Source organism: Amphiura filiformis, chromosome 16, assembly GCF_039555335.1.
Source record: "Amphiura filiformis chromosome 16, Afil_fr2py, whole genome shotgun sequence".
In the NCBI taxonomy this organism is placed as follows: Eukaryota; Metazoa; Echinodermata; class Ophiuroidea; order Amphilepidida; family Amphiuridae; genus Amphiura; species Amphiura filiformis.
In genome coordinates this window covers 16,781,067-16,798,160 of record NC_092643.1, presented here as the reverse complement: position 1 = coordinate 16,798,160, position 17,094 = coordinate 16,781,067, and the positions used below count along the sequence as shown (strand labels likewise).

Genomic DNA, 17,094 nt, shown 5'->3' with positions numbered 1-17,094 from the left:
ACGTTCATTTTTGCAAAACTATTCAATCACTATGGAAATAACAAAAAAAATGGTTGGTTGCTAGGCCGTTGAGGTCAATAACCTTATGGATTAGGTCATGACAGCAAACGCGTCAAATGCAGTAAGTGGCGAGTCACGCACCTGCGCGTACACGGCACCATAGTTAATGTTGGCTTCCGCGCGTAGGTCTAGACAGTGGCGAAGGGGGGGGGGGGCACACTCGAAGTTTTTGTCGCCACCTTTTTGAATGGCCACGAAGCACCATTGTGTCACGCGCCGTGCAGGGGGTTGTGTCCCCTCAGAATTGAAAACTTGGTGATTCAAGGCCTTGAAGCCATTTCGGGGATCATGGGTGTAAGCTGATGAAAAGGGGTGACAGATTTGCAGGAAAATCCACTTTTCAGAGGGAATGTTAAAATGTAGCCAACAGGGACAGAACTGTTCAGTATAGCCCGAAAAGGTTAAATGTTAGGGTGTGGGTGAATGTCCACATTTTGGAAATTCTGCGGCCCCCGCCTCGCAATTAAATCCTGGCTAGAAAATAGGCCTTGCTATTAACAACACGGAATCGCTTAAAATGTTTTGCAGCAACTTTTAATGTTGCTTATATACGATTATAACCCGAAATCGAAACGTTTTCTAGCAACCTCTTCTATCCTTAATGTTTTATGTTTGTTGGGATAAAGTTAAAATCAATCATTTTGTCACGAGCTGTTTCAAAAGTAATCTGATGGATTGAATGAGTAACAACATTATCACAGGTCTGGATATTTATGATTATCAAGCTAACATGATCATTGCTATACTGGATGAATAAGATGATCTACACCAAGACACCATGATTATCATCACCGTTTACCATGTTTACTAACCACTCCCGTTTACTAACCGCTCCCGTTTACTCAACTAGCGGGGACCCGCGCGAAACGCGGGTCTCCCGCTAGTAAGTAAATAAAATTGATGAGTTAAATATAATAGCAAGTGGGAAACAGACATCTTTGGCCATTTTCTTGATTTAATATTACGTTCTTAATTCCATCATGACCTGGACCCTTATTACAATAAAGCTTATCAATGCCTTTTATTAACATTACTAGTAGTAAGATTTCTTTTACAATATGTATCCTTATTACTTGTCTGATTCGTCCTTACTTTAATACCAGATGCAGGGTTTTCTTTAAGCATTTTGCTGAAGGGGTATTTTCAAATTTTTTTACCCTTTTAATTGTGAATTTTTCCTCTGAAAGAGTCAAAAACATTGCCCAAGGGGTATTTTTATAATATTATTTTTGAAGACATTTTTTAACAATGTGTGATTTTAGAGCCATAGGCGTAGATCCGGGGGGCTGGTTTGGGGGGGCTGGTTGGGGAGGGGGCTGGTTGGGGGGGCTTTAACGCACAAAACACGCGTATTTACGCATTCAGGCACTTTTCTGACTCCTTCAAATCCATAGTCCCAAAGTCCAATGCGTACAAAATCTTGAAAACGTACGCGTTCAGATATTGCAAGATTTGAATAGAGAAACACCCGATGTTGTGCAATTATTCTCGGCTTTTGGCATTTAGGACCAACTCCCGATATGTAGGGCCCATCACATTTTGTCAGCCTCGATCCATGTATGTTTTAGTGATTGCGAGTCTCTAAAATTGTATAGTGTGAGTTTTAAATCTTGCAAATTGGGCTCGGGTCCTTTTTTCTGTTTAAATGATGCACCAAATATGTCTTCAATTGGACTTTATGTTTAATTTTGCAAAATTTTCCCTCTCAGGGGGGAACATCCCCCTCAGACACCCCCATGCGAAGTGGATAAACAAGTGACCATTTTCGCTTCTGCTTTCGACATTTGCCAATTTAGGCCCTGTGTTTAACACAATTTATAGGTCTAATGGGGAAAACGTGACAACGAAAGGCTATATGGACCGTCATTTTACTATTTTCGGCTTTTCAACTGTTCAAACTTAAATTTTACACAGTAATAGTGCCAAAATAATCCACCAAATTGCTTCAATTAGGTCTTCATTTTGCAAAAGTTTCTTACTTCTCAGAGGGCATTTGTAAATATTATTATTTTCTTCTAAAATTGCCCCCACCCCATTCTGACTGCTCTAGATCCGCCACTGCTCCAAACAGTGGCGTAGATTTATTTTTAACTCGGGGGGGGGGGGAGAAAGAATAAGTTTATGGTACAAACATTTTGCCATTTTGAAGCTAGACTGTTGAGATATGGTGCAAAAGAGGAAAAAATTTGCACTTTGGGGGCTAAAATGGCCAAATATGAGGTTAATTTGGTCAGAACCCACATACAGGCGTCAACATTGGGGGATGATTGTATGGACCATCCCCCTGGCAAAATATTGGGGGAGATCGCCCCTCCTCCGGATCTACGCCTATGGCTCTAAAACACACATATTGTTAAAATGTCTTCAAAAATAATATTATAAAAATACCCCTTGGGCAATGTTTTTGACTCCTTCAGAGGAAAAAATCACAATTAAAAGGGTCAAAAAAATTTGAAAATACCCCTTCAGCAAAATACTTAAAGAAAACCCTGTTTAGGATATACAGGGGTGAACACAACTGGTATGTTAATTTTTTGGCTTACTGTATTCAGTAATTCTAGTTGGTTTTGAAAAATGTGACAATATCATTTATCATGTTCAAATATTAATTGTGAGTTGGTCTATAAATCTCCTCTTTAAATAAATCAATATCAAAATCTCCCGTGATATATACAATTTTATTTTCGTTTGTGATCTTTATGAGAATTCTCGCTATTCGCAATAAGGGCGCCGCCAGCGGTTTGCGATGTAATCGTGATGTATCATGGGAAAAGGTCGACATCCAAGTCCGCGCAATACGAATATTACCATGCTATTACATAGGAACACGTGACAATATTTTTCTAGTTTGTCAAAATAAAGGTGTTACACGCGAATAAAGGTGTTACACGCGAATCGATTTTTCCTCTATCGATTTGCGTGTAATACCGTTATATTGACAAACTAAAAAATATTGTCCCGTGTTCCTATGTAATAGCATGGTAATATTCGTATTGCGCGGACTTGATGTCGACCTTTTCCCATGATACATCACGATTACATCGCAAACCTGCTGGCGGCGCCTCTTATTGCGAATAGCGAGAATTGATTTCTTTCTTCAATAAAATTGTCGATGCATGCATGAGCCCTATTTATAACGCCATGCAACCAACACATTTTTTTGCTTTATCCGATCATTTTCTATGAAACAAGATTCATAATTTTTGGCGGCTTTCTCAATTTATAATTATTATTTTTGATACGTATACTTGTGCCACCTTCATTATATATACTAGAGTCTAAGAAGTTATAGTCAGACAAAGTCTCAAGTAGCAGTTAAACTTCAAATCATCCCAGTGCAACTATAATGTGATCTAATAGTTTAGTAATATTAATTCTCCTATTGTTACTGAGCTGTCTGGTTTCTTCATAATATTTGACGTTGTATGAAGACATTCCTTATCCTAAACCAATAGAGTTACCTCCATCAAGTAAATTGATACAAATTTGATATAACATTATTGATCAAAAGTTTAATCTGTCATTATTTCTGAGAATAGCTGATAATAATTCAAACTGGTGTTGATTTACATTTGAGACGATGCCATGTCAGCTTTATTATCCTCTACCAAACTTACAGTCCCTGTTTTGCCCGTGGTCGTGTCACTGGAACTTAAAGCCAACATTTTTGAAATGTCCCTTGTACCTTTGCAACAATAATAGTCGCTCCATATCTTTCGAACTTCTTTATTAAGCACACAAAACATGGTAAATACGAACAGTCCTTGCAAAGAGTTACAAATGCAGAACAGGATTTGGAAAGCAAGAGCTGCATCTTTGTGAGTGAGAGACAGGAGTCCAAATACCCACGTCAAGCCGAGAACAGACGATATACTCATAGCATTCTGAGCGCGCTTCTTTATCTCTTGTCGTTTGCGCTCCGTCATCTCTTTGCGTTCTTGTTTCGTCATCTCTTTAAGATTGTTGCGTGCTGTTCTCGAGTTGAACCTCCCGAACGTAAGAACGTACATTATTCGAACAAAAACGTACGCGTTGAAAGCAATGGTTAGTCCCAAAAGTAGTACTTGAGTAAAGTAGAATGCGTAGTCAATGTGAATGAAACAACTGAAAAAAGGAAGGCGTGATTAAACACAAAATTATATTTAAAATGAAACTACACACATATTGACAACAATAACAGGCTTATGCACATTCAGTTGCCTATACTTGAAAAAAAAAAACATTTTCTTCGTGGAAAATATACAATGTTTCACATAGTGTTTATAGAGTTCTCGTTTTATTTAAAATAAACAAACAAACAAACAAACAAAACAAAGGGACCACGAGGTTCCAAAGTATCATACCGTAAATATGGCGGACTACTAAAATGCATTCAACAAAAGCATGATTGCAATCTACCGCGACACTTCGTCTCACACACATGTCAAATACACTACGATGAAATAGGTTGATGACAACCTTTGATTGAATGGCCTGCACTGCGCCATGATTACGGCGAAGGACACCGGTTCAAATCGTTTGTTTGGAGCATAAAAGCATGCAGAGCCTCTATTGGAACACTTCACCAGTCACCTATCACCACAGCGCAGGGATTCGGAAAGTTACAGATACCTTAAATAATTTGTCATAATTTACTCCCCTTTTCAGCCAAATCAAGGCTAATTGAGGTTATCCGTGTTCTATAAGCTGCATATCCTATCAGCGACTACTATACCTTGGTTAGGACTTTCAAAAGAAGTACCTGCATGTGCAACCACAACTGTTTCAAAACAGCCCGCCAAAGTCATGCAGGTAACTCCGAGGTCATGCATTGAATTGGCTTGAATGAGGAATACTACGGGAACCAGCGCCTTTTGTTAGAAGTCACACATGAGTAAAGTGGATAACCTCTATAGCTCATAGTCAAGCAATATTTGTAATGTACATGACACATTCTTAGTCAGTGGGAGTGGTCTAGTTCGTAGACACATTTCTGATTGGACAATCTCATGATTTCGGGTGCCGTCTATCAGGCCGTAGACGACCCCACGTCATCATGCGTCTTGATAATGCGTAACACGCGTGTAGAGGTGCGCGTATGTATCGCGCTGGATGCGTAGACTAGTGCGGAATACGCGAACGCGCTAGCAGTACGCGCAACAGAATACGTGAAGTTGTAAACAAGTTTCGTTCATTTTATAATGAGGGGAGTTTTTATGACGGTAACTTAGAAAAAAAAAAAAAAAATTGTTTACAGTTATTAAAATAATATTTAACTGACTAAGAATGAGAATAAACGATAGGAATTTTTATTTTGCCTATCCTCTACCTATGATAGACGACAGGCAGGTCAATATTTTTATCGTAGTGGATACCGGCTGCGCCGGCATCCACTACTCAAAATATTGGACCTGCCTGTCGTCTATCACACGGTAGAGGATAGGCAAAATAAAAATTCCTATCGTTTATTCTCTAAATATTTGTCAACCAATTGCCTCAGAAAATGTCATTTCCTGGTAACCATGACTACACAAGGTTGTCTTATCAGTATTACTCATTGATCCTGGCTATATATTAATGTAATTCAATCATCTAGTCAACTCAGTGACCGATAGAAACCTCAGGGAGCCAGTGGGAACTCAAAGTGTGATCACATTTCTCTAAGGCAGATGTAACGTGATGAGAAGATAAAAATGGCATGATACTGAATCTCTCCACAATATCTTAGCATTGTTGGCTTCCTACAGGCAAGCAGTTGAGATGACAAGATGAAGTGACAAAACTCTATACAAAATCAGCGAGCCATTAGCAGCCACTTCTCAGTAAGTGTTGAAAAATAATGCAACAACGGTTGCTGAACGTACGCATGTGCTGGATAAGATACAAATAACCAAAAGATCGCTTACGTCCTTTCGTTTAGGGGGCGAGGGGACTTACGTTTATTACGTTTATAAAATAACATCGGTCTGAAGAATGTGTCATTATATATTTTGTAAGCTTTTCTTCATCAAAATGGCGTTTGTATCAAAAACAAACATTGCAAAACCGCTTAAAATGTCTAATAATAACTAAATACATGCCAAAAACGTATCTGCGGTGATACGACTTTCTTGCACCATTCTTCATAACTTAACTGAATGCAAGAAAGTCGTATCTGCGCAGATACGACTTTCTTGCGGAAGAAACATATCATCTCAATTAGTAAGTTTGATAGCGGGTTCGCCGTCGGACTAGTTTGGAACTGTCAAGCTTTTGTCAGGAGTAGCTCTGCCCTTTTCAGGACAAAGTACCTAAAAATGAGATATGCACCCCTTGTCTACTGATGGCTCTGAAAAGAGCCGTTCACTGAAGATTGTCCCTTGTCAACAGAGAACAAGCAGATTCCGCCTATCTGCTAATGTAAAATGTTTGGTGGCTCTGAAAAGAGTCGTTCACTGAAGGCTACACCTGTCAACAGAGAAAAAGCAGACCTCATGTATTGAGTTTACTCTACCGATCCTGATGTATCTATCCAACCAGGAACAGAGGTTTTTACCCCGGTTTTTACTTCTTTCTTTGAATCATGGACTGAATATTAAATTTTTTATTCCCAGTTAGGGCTAAAAGGTCCATTTTTATTAATTGAAATATAATTTTAGATTAGAATATGATGTTACATTTATAGAGTAAGAATTACTTACTGATCGGTATTGCGGTATTGACCAATATCGGCTATTACTATAACCACAACGATAACAGCAGGTATTCCTGTTGAGGAATTGAAAATGAAATTACTTGCAACGAAATAAGCCATTTTACTCTATATTCTTCATTTGACAAATTGTCTTTTCTGTACCGGCAATCGCTTCTATTTTAAGATGGTAAAGAATGTCTCTAGATACCATTTTGTGTTACTGAAATTAATAACATATGTATACATACCGGTATACATGAAGCGGGACATAAATACCTCAAAATATGATAGGGTTAAGACACATTTTTGCACACATTAATTTTGTTTGGCAATTTCATTTTGCATCTTTTTGTCATTTGCACAAATATTTGCTTCTAAAAGGCTATACAAATATTTATAGTTTAGTCATTTATCTCGTGTTGGTCACAGAATGTTATTGCGTGGGAACAACCCTCCCTCTTCTACACAATTTTATTTATGTCAGGGTAATTGTGCTGTTGAATGTAGACTCACCCCAAGCTACAAGTGATACTTTTAACATGAGCTTCGAGATGTGGATACGGTCCATGACTCTGACAAAGTTGATATACATGGTGAAAGCTTCCACAGCCATCCATAAAATTGTTGATAATGTGAAGTAATGCAATAACACAGACACTGCGATACATCCATTTTGTGGCTTTGTTCGGTCAATACCAAAGAGAAATAGTACGTATACTGATAGTAACGACGTACAGAAACTAATGAAAATTTGTAGAGGTGGTTTCATACGCAAATCTCTGCAAAAGTCAAGAACGTGATAAATAGAAATTGAGACAGGTTAACTACGGTTATGTTTTTCCTTCAAAATGTTAATCTGCAATTAGCATGTTACATTAACCCTGCGATGCCACTCTTGGAGACGCAAATACGGGCGCAAATACAACTAGAGCTACTGTGGCTCACGAGCCACGAATATCAGGCGGTGACCTCATTTGACCTTTGTCGGGTTGACTACTCATGCTCCCTCAAATCAAGGATAATTTGCATCACATTTAAGCTCAATTGGGACCATTTTAACATTTGACCTCATTTGACATTTCCTGACCTATGACCTCGGATTACGTTTTTGGTTTCATACTCCCCAAGTGTCAGGGATTATTCTCCGCAAGTTACAGCCTGATTGGAGCAACTTTAAATTTGAATTGACCTTTGACCTCGGATGACCTTTGTGGTTTCATACTCCCCAAGTATCAGGGATCATTCTCTGCAAGTAACAGCCGGATCGGAGCAACTTAAAATTTTACCTGACCTTTTACCTCAGATGACCATTACGGTTTCTTACTCCCCAAGTGGCACTTCAGGAGTATAAAAAAAAAAAAATCATCCGAGGTCAAAGGTCAGGTCAAATTTAGAGTTGCTCCGAGCTGTAACTTGCAGAAAATGATCCCTGACACGTGTCAGGGATTGTTTTCCCTGAGTTACAGGCTGATCGGAGCAACTTTCAATTTGACCTGACCTTTGTTCATGTAGTTCTAACCTGTTTGTAATGTATGTGAAAAGAGTGGCCATAAGACAGATGATTGAAATCGCACATCCAACTTTACTGATCACATCCAAATAAAAAGGGTCGCTTCCACCAAATCTATCCTGCAAAATATTAATGAGAAGAAAGTAGGTGAGTTTAGTCAAACAACCATCAGTTATCATTCCTATTCCATAGCAGCAATGTATACAACACTGGCGTGTATTCCTCGGTCTGGATTATTCTAATTACACTCAGAACGTTAGTCAGTCGCTGGCTATTTGTACTGTACATGACCAACTCAGCTGCTTTTAAGTAACTGAGTTAAAATTAACTAAAATTAAATAATTAAAATTAGGCACTAAAAACGATCGAATTCGGTGTTGAAATGAGCTAAATTTTGAGTTACACCTTTTCACTTTATTTTTCTCGGTGAATGAAAATCAATAGATTTAATTTCTTCGGTAAATGTCATAGAAAAATTATAATGCTGGTGTTAAACTTGGGCGTAAAATTTAGGCTTCTAGTGTTAGATTCTCGATTTTTACAGGCTTCAACTTACCCCATGAGCTGTTTTTGGATCAACCTTTTAGCTTTTCAAAGTAAAATAGTTCACTAATTAGAATTTTTCCCAACTCTCTAACGCACATCATCGGGGCTATACATATATCATTTCCATTTTGATTTCACAATTTTTCACTCCGACTGAAATTTTTTCGAACACGTGAATTGAGGCTAGCAGCATTGTGAATCGATATTAGTACAGGGTGCTATTGGGTGATATTTGAGTTAGCATCTAGTTTTCCTACATTTGTGGAACAAATGTTTTTTGGCATCCTTACACCTCAAAGGATAAAACTAGAATTGGTTCAATTTTTTCCTATGGCCCCTGTACCACGAGGGGTCGAAGGTCACAATGGGGCCAAAAGTTAATATCTGTTCTATCATGTTGTAACATACCTCAAATTGTTCCTCTCATTGCTAGGAATATAAAAAAAGTCAATTGTCATATTGCACTAGGGTGTTTAGTTCAGGAGTTATAGAGTAAATAAGGTCAAATGTCAAATATCTCATGCACAGAAGCCAAATTTTCAAAATACACCGATTCAATCGAAATTTGTCTTAAATTACTTCTCTCGGCAAAGCAAATAGGAAAATAATTTATTTGAGAAATTTATAACCTCAGACTCGGATGAAATTACGGGTCAAATGTTATGCTTGTACATATTTCTATTGGACTTGGATTGCGTGAACTCTGAAGGGGGACATGACAATACAAAAATACACTTAAATTGTGAATTAAGTACATGTTTGAGATTTCTCATGTTAAGGGGAGTAATTGGAGATCAGTTTCGAAGAAATCAGACTATTTATTAATATTTACCTCTGTGTATGAAATTGTTGACATTTGACCTATTCGTAATAAGAGGAACAATTTGAGATACATTACAACATGATGGGACTATTTTTAAGTTCCCCCCACTGCACTGTGACCTTCGACCCCTCGCGCGTTTCAAAGGGGGCATAGAAAAAATGGAATCAATCAAATTTTTATCATTTCAGGTTTAAGGATGATGATGATATTGGTTCCACTAATGTAGGTAACACTGGTTGAGTAATCCTTGCTTTCAATGCAAAGGACATGGGATGCCATGATGGAAATATCGATTATTTCTGCTGGTTGCTTTCGAAATAAAAGTACTGAGTTGAACATTTTGGCAGTCAGAAGTGAGATCAAAACGGAAATTCTGACAAAATTATATAGAACCAGACGATGAGCTTTATAGATGTAGGTAAAATCTTTCTTGAGCGAGCTATATTAGTTTGAAATGCTAAAAAGTTAAGCTCATGGGCGGAGTTAACTAAAAGACATAATTTATGCCTAATTTTAACAGTATAATTTTTTTTAAAAGGTATATTCAAGCACTATGTTTTTATGTGACATTACTGAAAAAAAAAATTGTTTTTTATTTGACCGAGACAATTAGGTTCACAGCAAAAAGGTTGTGTTCATGGGGTTGACTTCAGCATTATTGATCGACTTTCAACGCGACTATGCATAACAATAGAGGATGGTCAGTAGCGTTCGAAGTGATTAGAGCATTAGCTATTTTGTATTATGTGGGTGAACCCCGGGTATGTACTCCTTCGTCACTAAACAAACCCGGGGTAAACAAACCGTCTAGCGACAACCCGTGAAATGACGATCGCTGATTGGTTAATGAATTTCCACATAAAAATGTTTTCAATTGGCTATTGAACCATGTGAATTAGAACATGACACTAAAATCATATTTGTAGATTAAAACGCAAAATGTGCACTAGTTTACAATAGGTATAGACTAATAGCGGCATACACTAAGGCGCCAATCGTCTGATACATTATTATTCATTGAAATCTTACCAAAATAACAGCAAAGTTGGTTAGATGGTCACAGTGACAAATTACTCTGCCATCTGATGATTGGTTGACTTCACAGCCCTCATCTGACCAATCACCGAGCCCGTTACTTGCATCGTTATCCCAGAACACGCACTGGATTTTAGTTAACTTAGTTGTATTGTCATCACTTTCCTGAATGGTTATCATAAGCATGATAAGAAGACATAAAATGAATCGGGTTCAGGTTAGACATGCTACAGAGGTAATGAGATTATGTTCCGTTTGTCTCTGTTATCTGTGGATTCTATAGTGCATTTCAACTAAGAAGGAGAAGAAGACGAAGAAGAAGAAGAAGAAGAAGAAGAAGAAGAAGAAAAAGGAGGAGGCGGAGGAGAATAAGGAGGAGGAAAAGAAGGAGGAGGATAAGAAGAAGGAGAAGAAGAAGAAGTAAATCAGCGTTTAGTATAGTATGTTCAATTGTAACATTCAATTCTACGGGGTAGGTAGATGGCAAATTGTTAATTGGGATGCAGTGGGGCGACTTGCAAGAAGAAGATGAAAAAGGAGGAGGAGGAGGAGAAGGAGAAGGAGAAGAAAATCACCATACCTGTTCAATTGCAAAATGCAATTCTACGGGATGAGTAGATGGCAAGTTGTTAATTGGGAATCCTTCTATAGTGGCTGAGATAATGCGACTTGCCACAACACGTTGGAGCTCCTCCGCATTCCTGGAAACATCTGCCAAAATTGTTGATGGAAATAACTTGGAGTTCTGGTAGACAACAAAACTGATGGGTATTGACTGGTTACCTTAAATGAATAAAAAATGATATTACATGTGTATGATTGAAATAAAAACAAATACGGTATTTTATTTTGAGTTGCTATTTATGCAGGATATTTGATCATGATTGATAACGGAACTTATTGAATAATGCCCATTCGCCGAAGGGCATTTATAATGACTATAAGCCCAATCATGCTAATATAAATCATTAATAATTAGCTTTGGGCAGTAGATAACTCTTGAAAATGTGAAGCGATTTCCGCTGTTGAAAGCGCGGATGAGAAAGCATCTGTTTTGGAAGAACTCTTGTTGGAAAAATTCCATACACATTTCCCTGACTGACTGAATCCATAAAGCGGTTAATAAACCAGCTTCAGAGAGCCTATTATGTGTGGGAATATGGACACCTATAAACAGTTACGTAATAAAGTGCAACGCGAGATAGTCAACGCAAAAACCAACTTTTACAATAAGAACATCGATGGGTTACGTTGTAACCAACCAGGTAAATGGCACAAGTATGTTAAAACATAACTGGCAAGGACCATAGAGGTCGATGGAACCTCAAAGGATCCTCCTATTATCCATGAAGCAATTCAACAATCACTTTGCGTTTTAGCAATCCGATTTAGCAAGATTGTAACGGAATCGTCTTAGAGGAACATGGTCAGCAACTTCGCGACTGATGCCTAGGATATAATCCTCCAGGGCTGCATCTTTATTAGGAGGAGGAGTCCACGAACTTGAAACGTGGAGGCGAAAAGTAAGAAGATGTATCGTGGAAGTGTTCTTTCAGTCGTAAACTTCGGTAAAAAGGCTTCCATATCTGTGTTAGTGTATTACTGTTTAGGTGGAAGGGCCGGGTTGTCTATTAATGATAGCAATACGATTTGAAGTGTTTCAATTTATTCATGAAATCACATTCGGAACCACATTTCTTGAAACAGTTTTGGTTACACAAATCAGCTAGCTGAGGCTATTTTATAAACATGATCAAAGGCAATTGATTTAATGCCCACATAAACAGACGGGCGCTGACATTACAGCTTCTAGACAGGAAGTCTGGAAAAGTGACCTTTGGCACAGCGAGTAGTCTTCCTCTGTATTTCAATGCAAAGGCGAAATACGTTTCTAGACTTTTTTTTTCACTTTGTAATATTATTTTAACAGTTTCCGTCAATAACTTCTTGAAAACATCAACATATCAAATCTCCGAATGTGTAATAAATTACTGTATAAATTTCGAAGATATTTGCCTGAAAAGTTGCTATATGTTATTGTGGTTCAACTGATCATATGGCGGCGCCCGTGGGTGTCTTTATCAAATAGCATAAGCTTACTGACAATATTATGTGGCATTACCAAACGAGATCATACCTTCAAAATTATCAAGTATATCCCGAGGAAGCTGAAACGAGATAGCAGCCTCTGCCTCCTTAGGTGCTTCTCCGGTTCGAATGTAGGTGCTATTCGTACCCAGCGTGTTACCATCGTCTGATGAAGAAACTGTTTCAAAGACCAGCCTTCCATCTGTGACTGAATCTAGTGGCACCTTTACGGCACGGACAGCCACATTTGCTTGTTCGATAGTGGTATTCCCAGGTTGTGTTTGCAAAGCGGCAATTTGGCTTTCTAAAGCTCGTTGAATCTGATTGGGTGCTTCGGGAACGGAAGCGGAAACGTCTGCACTTGAATCTCCAAGAGTAGAATTTAAGATGTCGTCCACGAGTATCACGACTGACTCCGTAACCTGTATACATAATTAGTCAACTGAAAGTTACACATCAAACAAAAGGTCCCACATATCACCAGCAACACTTTTGGTAGCGCTCTAGATAACGCAACATACGAGGACAGTACACAGTTCAGTTTTAAACGTATTTTTAGGAAGAAGTCATATTTCAGATGCAAGAGAAAACCCGAAGTGTCTGGAACTAAAACCTAAAAAGATAAGTAGCTACTTTGAGCCTGGGTTGACATGGTTGATCAACTTGAACGGGAAAACTTGAAAGGAGATGCGAGTTTTTCCCGCAGATATTTGTCTTGGCCACCACACGAACCCGTTCTTCCTAGCCCGTCAAGAATAACTCTTGCGCTGGGGTTAAAAACTATTAAATAGCGATGCCGAAAGCCAAGACGGCCTCGTTATTCAGCCTTCGTCCTTGCTGCTCGGATTCGTCGAGCCCACCCCAATAGTTCTCCCTGGAATCATATGTTGATTTATAAATTACTCGGTGTATGTTTTCATTTGCAAATTATAAATTAACATATTCAATTCATATACGGCCTATTCAGGAAAATGTTTGTTTTGCTTTGAACTGTGTTTGAAGCCATCGTGAATGTCTGAATCATGTTTTAAATTTAATAATTTACTCACTTCCTCAGACGGATCTTTCACATTAACGATATTTGTTAAAACGTCGTTGATACTGTCCAAATTTTGATCGTCAAGTTCATCATCATTGGCAACCAGGTCAGCCAATTCTTCGGCAACAGCTGCGACATTATTCCTTGTTATATTTGCCTAAAATTGCAGTAGAATGAAAACCATGATACATTTACTAGTATTATGATCGATACCAAGTGCCGTTTTAGGTTTAGATTTTGAGGCTATTAATTTGATATGCACACCTAGCAGGTTGTTTAGAGGAATTAACTCAGATGATATTTTAAACATCGCTCTCACTCTGTGCTCTCATGAGTCACTCACGTGATCATTTCGTTAATTCCCTAAAATAGACAAAGAAACTTTGGCTACGTCATCGTCGAAGGGGACACATCACCACTGCGCAATCGAGCATGCGCAATGGCAATGTGCGCATCAACGATGTCATATTATAGTGTCGGTTTCTTTTCAAGGGATTTAGGGTATTACCGAAAACATGGAAATGGTGTAGTGGAATAGTAGGCGGTTATGTAGAATGAATTGCATATAGAAATGTCAATATTTAGGTCCCCACCACCTCTATAGCCGCATATACATATCTGTACCACATGTCATACACTCACACATCCGCACTCCACACCCACACCACCAACAAGATACCTTACACCCTCACCAGTGGCGCAACTAGGGGGGCAGGGGGCAACGTGCCCCCGGCGCCACCCTTAGGGACGCCAAATTGACCAATTCAGCATCGATTCTGCGCCCCTCCAAGCGATGAAAGTCAAAAGTTTCGCGCGCTCCGCGCGAATTTTGGCACAAAATTGAAAGAACATTTTAAGACCGATAAGATCGCAATTGTTTCAAGAATGGGGGGATAGCCCTGGGCGCTACAATCCCTAGCTACGCCACTGGGCCCGCGTCTAACTAAGATATTCTCGGGTGCTAACAACCCTAGTTACGCCACTTACCCTCACTCCTTTAATATTTGTAATGGTAGATTTTATATATCCCTATGTACAAAGAGTAGGTGGAATTTATCACTCGATAAAAGGGGAACAAAATAATGTCCTATTTTGTTGTTATACTTACTTGTAGTTTTTGTAGTTCTTGATCTAGTTGATCCATGCTTTGTATTGTTGCAGATGGGCTATGGGTTGTGCTAAATTTATATGTTATCTCAGCCGTCTCAGTTGAAGCACTACTTGCTGTAATGAACGTAACATTATGTATAGAAGTATTTTGTTAATTCAACTGAAGAGGAATTCAACTGAAGATAGCCGAGGGCTATCCCCCCATTCTTGAAACAAAGATTCAAACTATAACACTCACGGAACTTCATTATTACTATAATTACAATGACTTTCATTATTACTATAATCATTTCAAAAAGAGAAAACACATTTTTACACCACATTGTATTTTATTACAGTTTTTTCAACTAATTACGTTACGGAAATAGTTTGGTCTCTGATACCATCTCAGGCAAATTACATGTATTACGCTAAGTAATACTCGTAACTCACATAGCAATCTAAACATTTAGAATACGTAGCGTAGCCTACAATCAAGTGCAAATTTCCTGGGACACTTGTTCATATTTCGCGCCCTCTGTTCAATAAAACCGGTCATATGAAGTTCACCATGTGATATTTTATTTGTATAGTTTCCAACCTATTTCGAATCCTCCTCCCCACCAACCAATGTTGGAGCAAAAATATAGGCCATTTAAAAAATGAGGCGTTTGGTATACAACATTGAATAAGGGGTGCAGGGAGAGGTCATTGAACTATGAAAGTGTCCCAGCAAATTTGCACTTGATTGTATAGGGATGCGAAAAATAATCTATTAATATCAATAAAATCGCCATAACTCTCGAACGCGTTGCTCGATTTTCATAATTTTTTTATTGATGTCAAGATAATTTCATTATGCATTACATGATTACCCAATTTTAATTTTTATATTAAAATAAACATTTTTTTGAATATCTAACCCTGCAATGCATGCATTTTTCAAGTATTTTTTAACACATTGATTGCTTATATTAGAGTGGACATATAAATTCTCCTTTGGTAGAATTTACAAACATAATAAAAGCAATCCAAATAAGAAATTAAGACCATATGGAAATAAATAGAACAGAATCATGATGTTTGTCTCATCATTGATCTTTCAAACTCATTACCCTATTTCAAATGCTATTATCGGAATGCACGTTAAACTCTTTAATTTAGGCCTTCAACTACCCATCACAGACACGCTAATTCAACGTAACAATGCCATGCCAAAAAGTGTATATACAATTATATACAATTACACATTTTAAATGTGCTTATTATTGGTATTCAAAAATAAAAAAGAGATAAAGAGCAGGATTTAAAAGTAAACATATCGGCGACAATGAGCGTCGAACCGTAGCCCTCAAGATCAGAAGGCAGTAAGCAAACCACTACACTATGGTTGAGCTGTTGTTATTCATGCGAATTTATTTATAACAAGGATAACAAGAATTAATGACGCAATAACGGTCTACCAGAATAATATAACTTAAAAAGTAATATATATTTATTTAACATTATGGTAGACCGTGCTCATTTGCCTTAAATGGAGGAATAATTACCAATAAACATATCAAAGTTAGGAAGGTATGTATAATGTGACCGTGTATATTCAAAATATATGTTAGATACATGCTGAATACGACCAAAACATGAGTTTTAATGAATGATTTCATTGGATCGAAACTCGATAACACAATACAGTAGCATTGCAATGATAGGATTAAATACGCTGAAATCGAGTGCAATTGTTATCAGTCTCCCGGTGGCATATAGTTACTGGCTTTGCTTTTCGCCCCGAGATCTCGAGTTCGAATCCATGTAATGCTATTTTTCTTTCTTTCTTTCCTTTTCTTTCTTTTCTTTCTTTTTCTTTCTTTCTTTCTTTCTTTCTTTCTTTCTTTTTCTTTCTTTCTTTCTTTCTTTCTTTCTTTCTTTCTTTCTTTCTTTCTTTCTTTCTTTCTTTTTTTCTTTTTCTTTTTTCCTTTATGTTGCCAATTTACATTTACATTTATCAATGAACTAAAGGGAAACAATTGTTTTGTTTTATGATTTTTTTGTTATTTCAGTAGCTATTTTTAACTGATTGTACTCTATATTTTCAATATGATTTAATTTTGATTAGTTTTAAATTGTTTTAAAAGTGATTTTTGAGATAATGCGCTTATAATAGCAATCATGTGTCAAATATGCCTTAAATAATGCATATATTACAGCGTTTTGATACCTAAAAATATTTAGTTTGATAAAAAATGACAATTAAA

At 37.6% G+C, this 17,094-nt stretch overlaps 1 protein-coding gene across 1 annotated transcript in view; it reads right to left on the bottom strand.

Moving 5' to 3' along the window:
- Positions 1–3,157: 3,157 nt before the first annotated feature.
- The window catches only part of LOC140172459 (adhesion G-protein coupled receptor G2-like), a 29,571-nt gene continuing 15,634 nt past the window's right edge, over positions 3,158–17,094 (bottom strand). The window contains exons 2-10 of the mRNA XM_072195606.1: positions 14,862–14,977; positions 13,764–13,910; positions 12,764–13,136; positions 11,207–11,409; positions 10,621–10,791; positions 8,232–8,341; positions 7,226–7,491; positions 6,720–6,786; positions 3,158–4,164 (exon numbers count right to left, since the gene is read on the bottom strand). Coding sequence (XP_072051707.1) covers positions 3,627–4,164; positions 6,720–6,786; positions 7,226–7,491; positions 8,232–8,341; positions 10,621–10,791; positions 11,207–11,409; positions 12,764–13,136; positions 13,764–13,910; positions 14,862–14,977 — 1,991 coding nt within the window. The 3' untranslated portion in view covers positions 3,158–3,626. The remainder of the gene's footprint in view (positions 4,165–6,719; positions 6,787–7,225; positions 7,492–8,231; positions 8,342–10,620; positions 10,792–11,206; positions 11,410–12,763; positions 13,137–13,763; positions 13,911–14,861; positions 14,978–17,094) is intronic.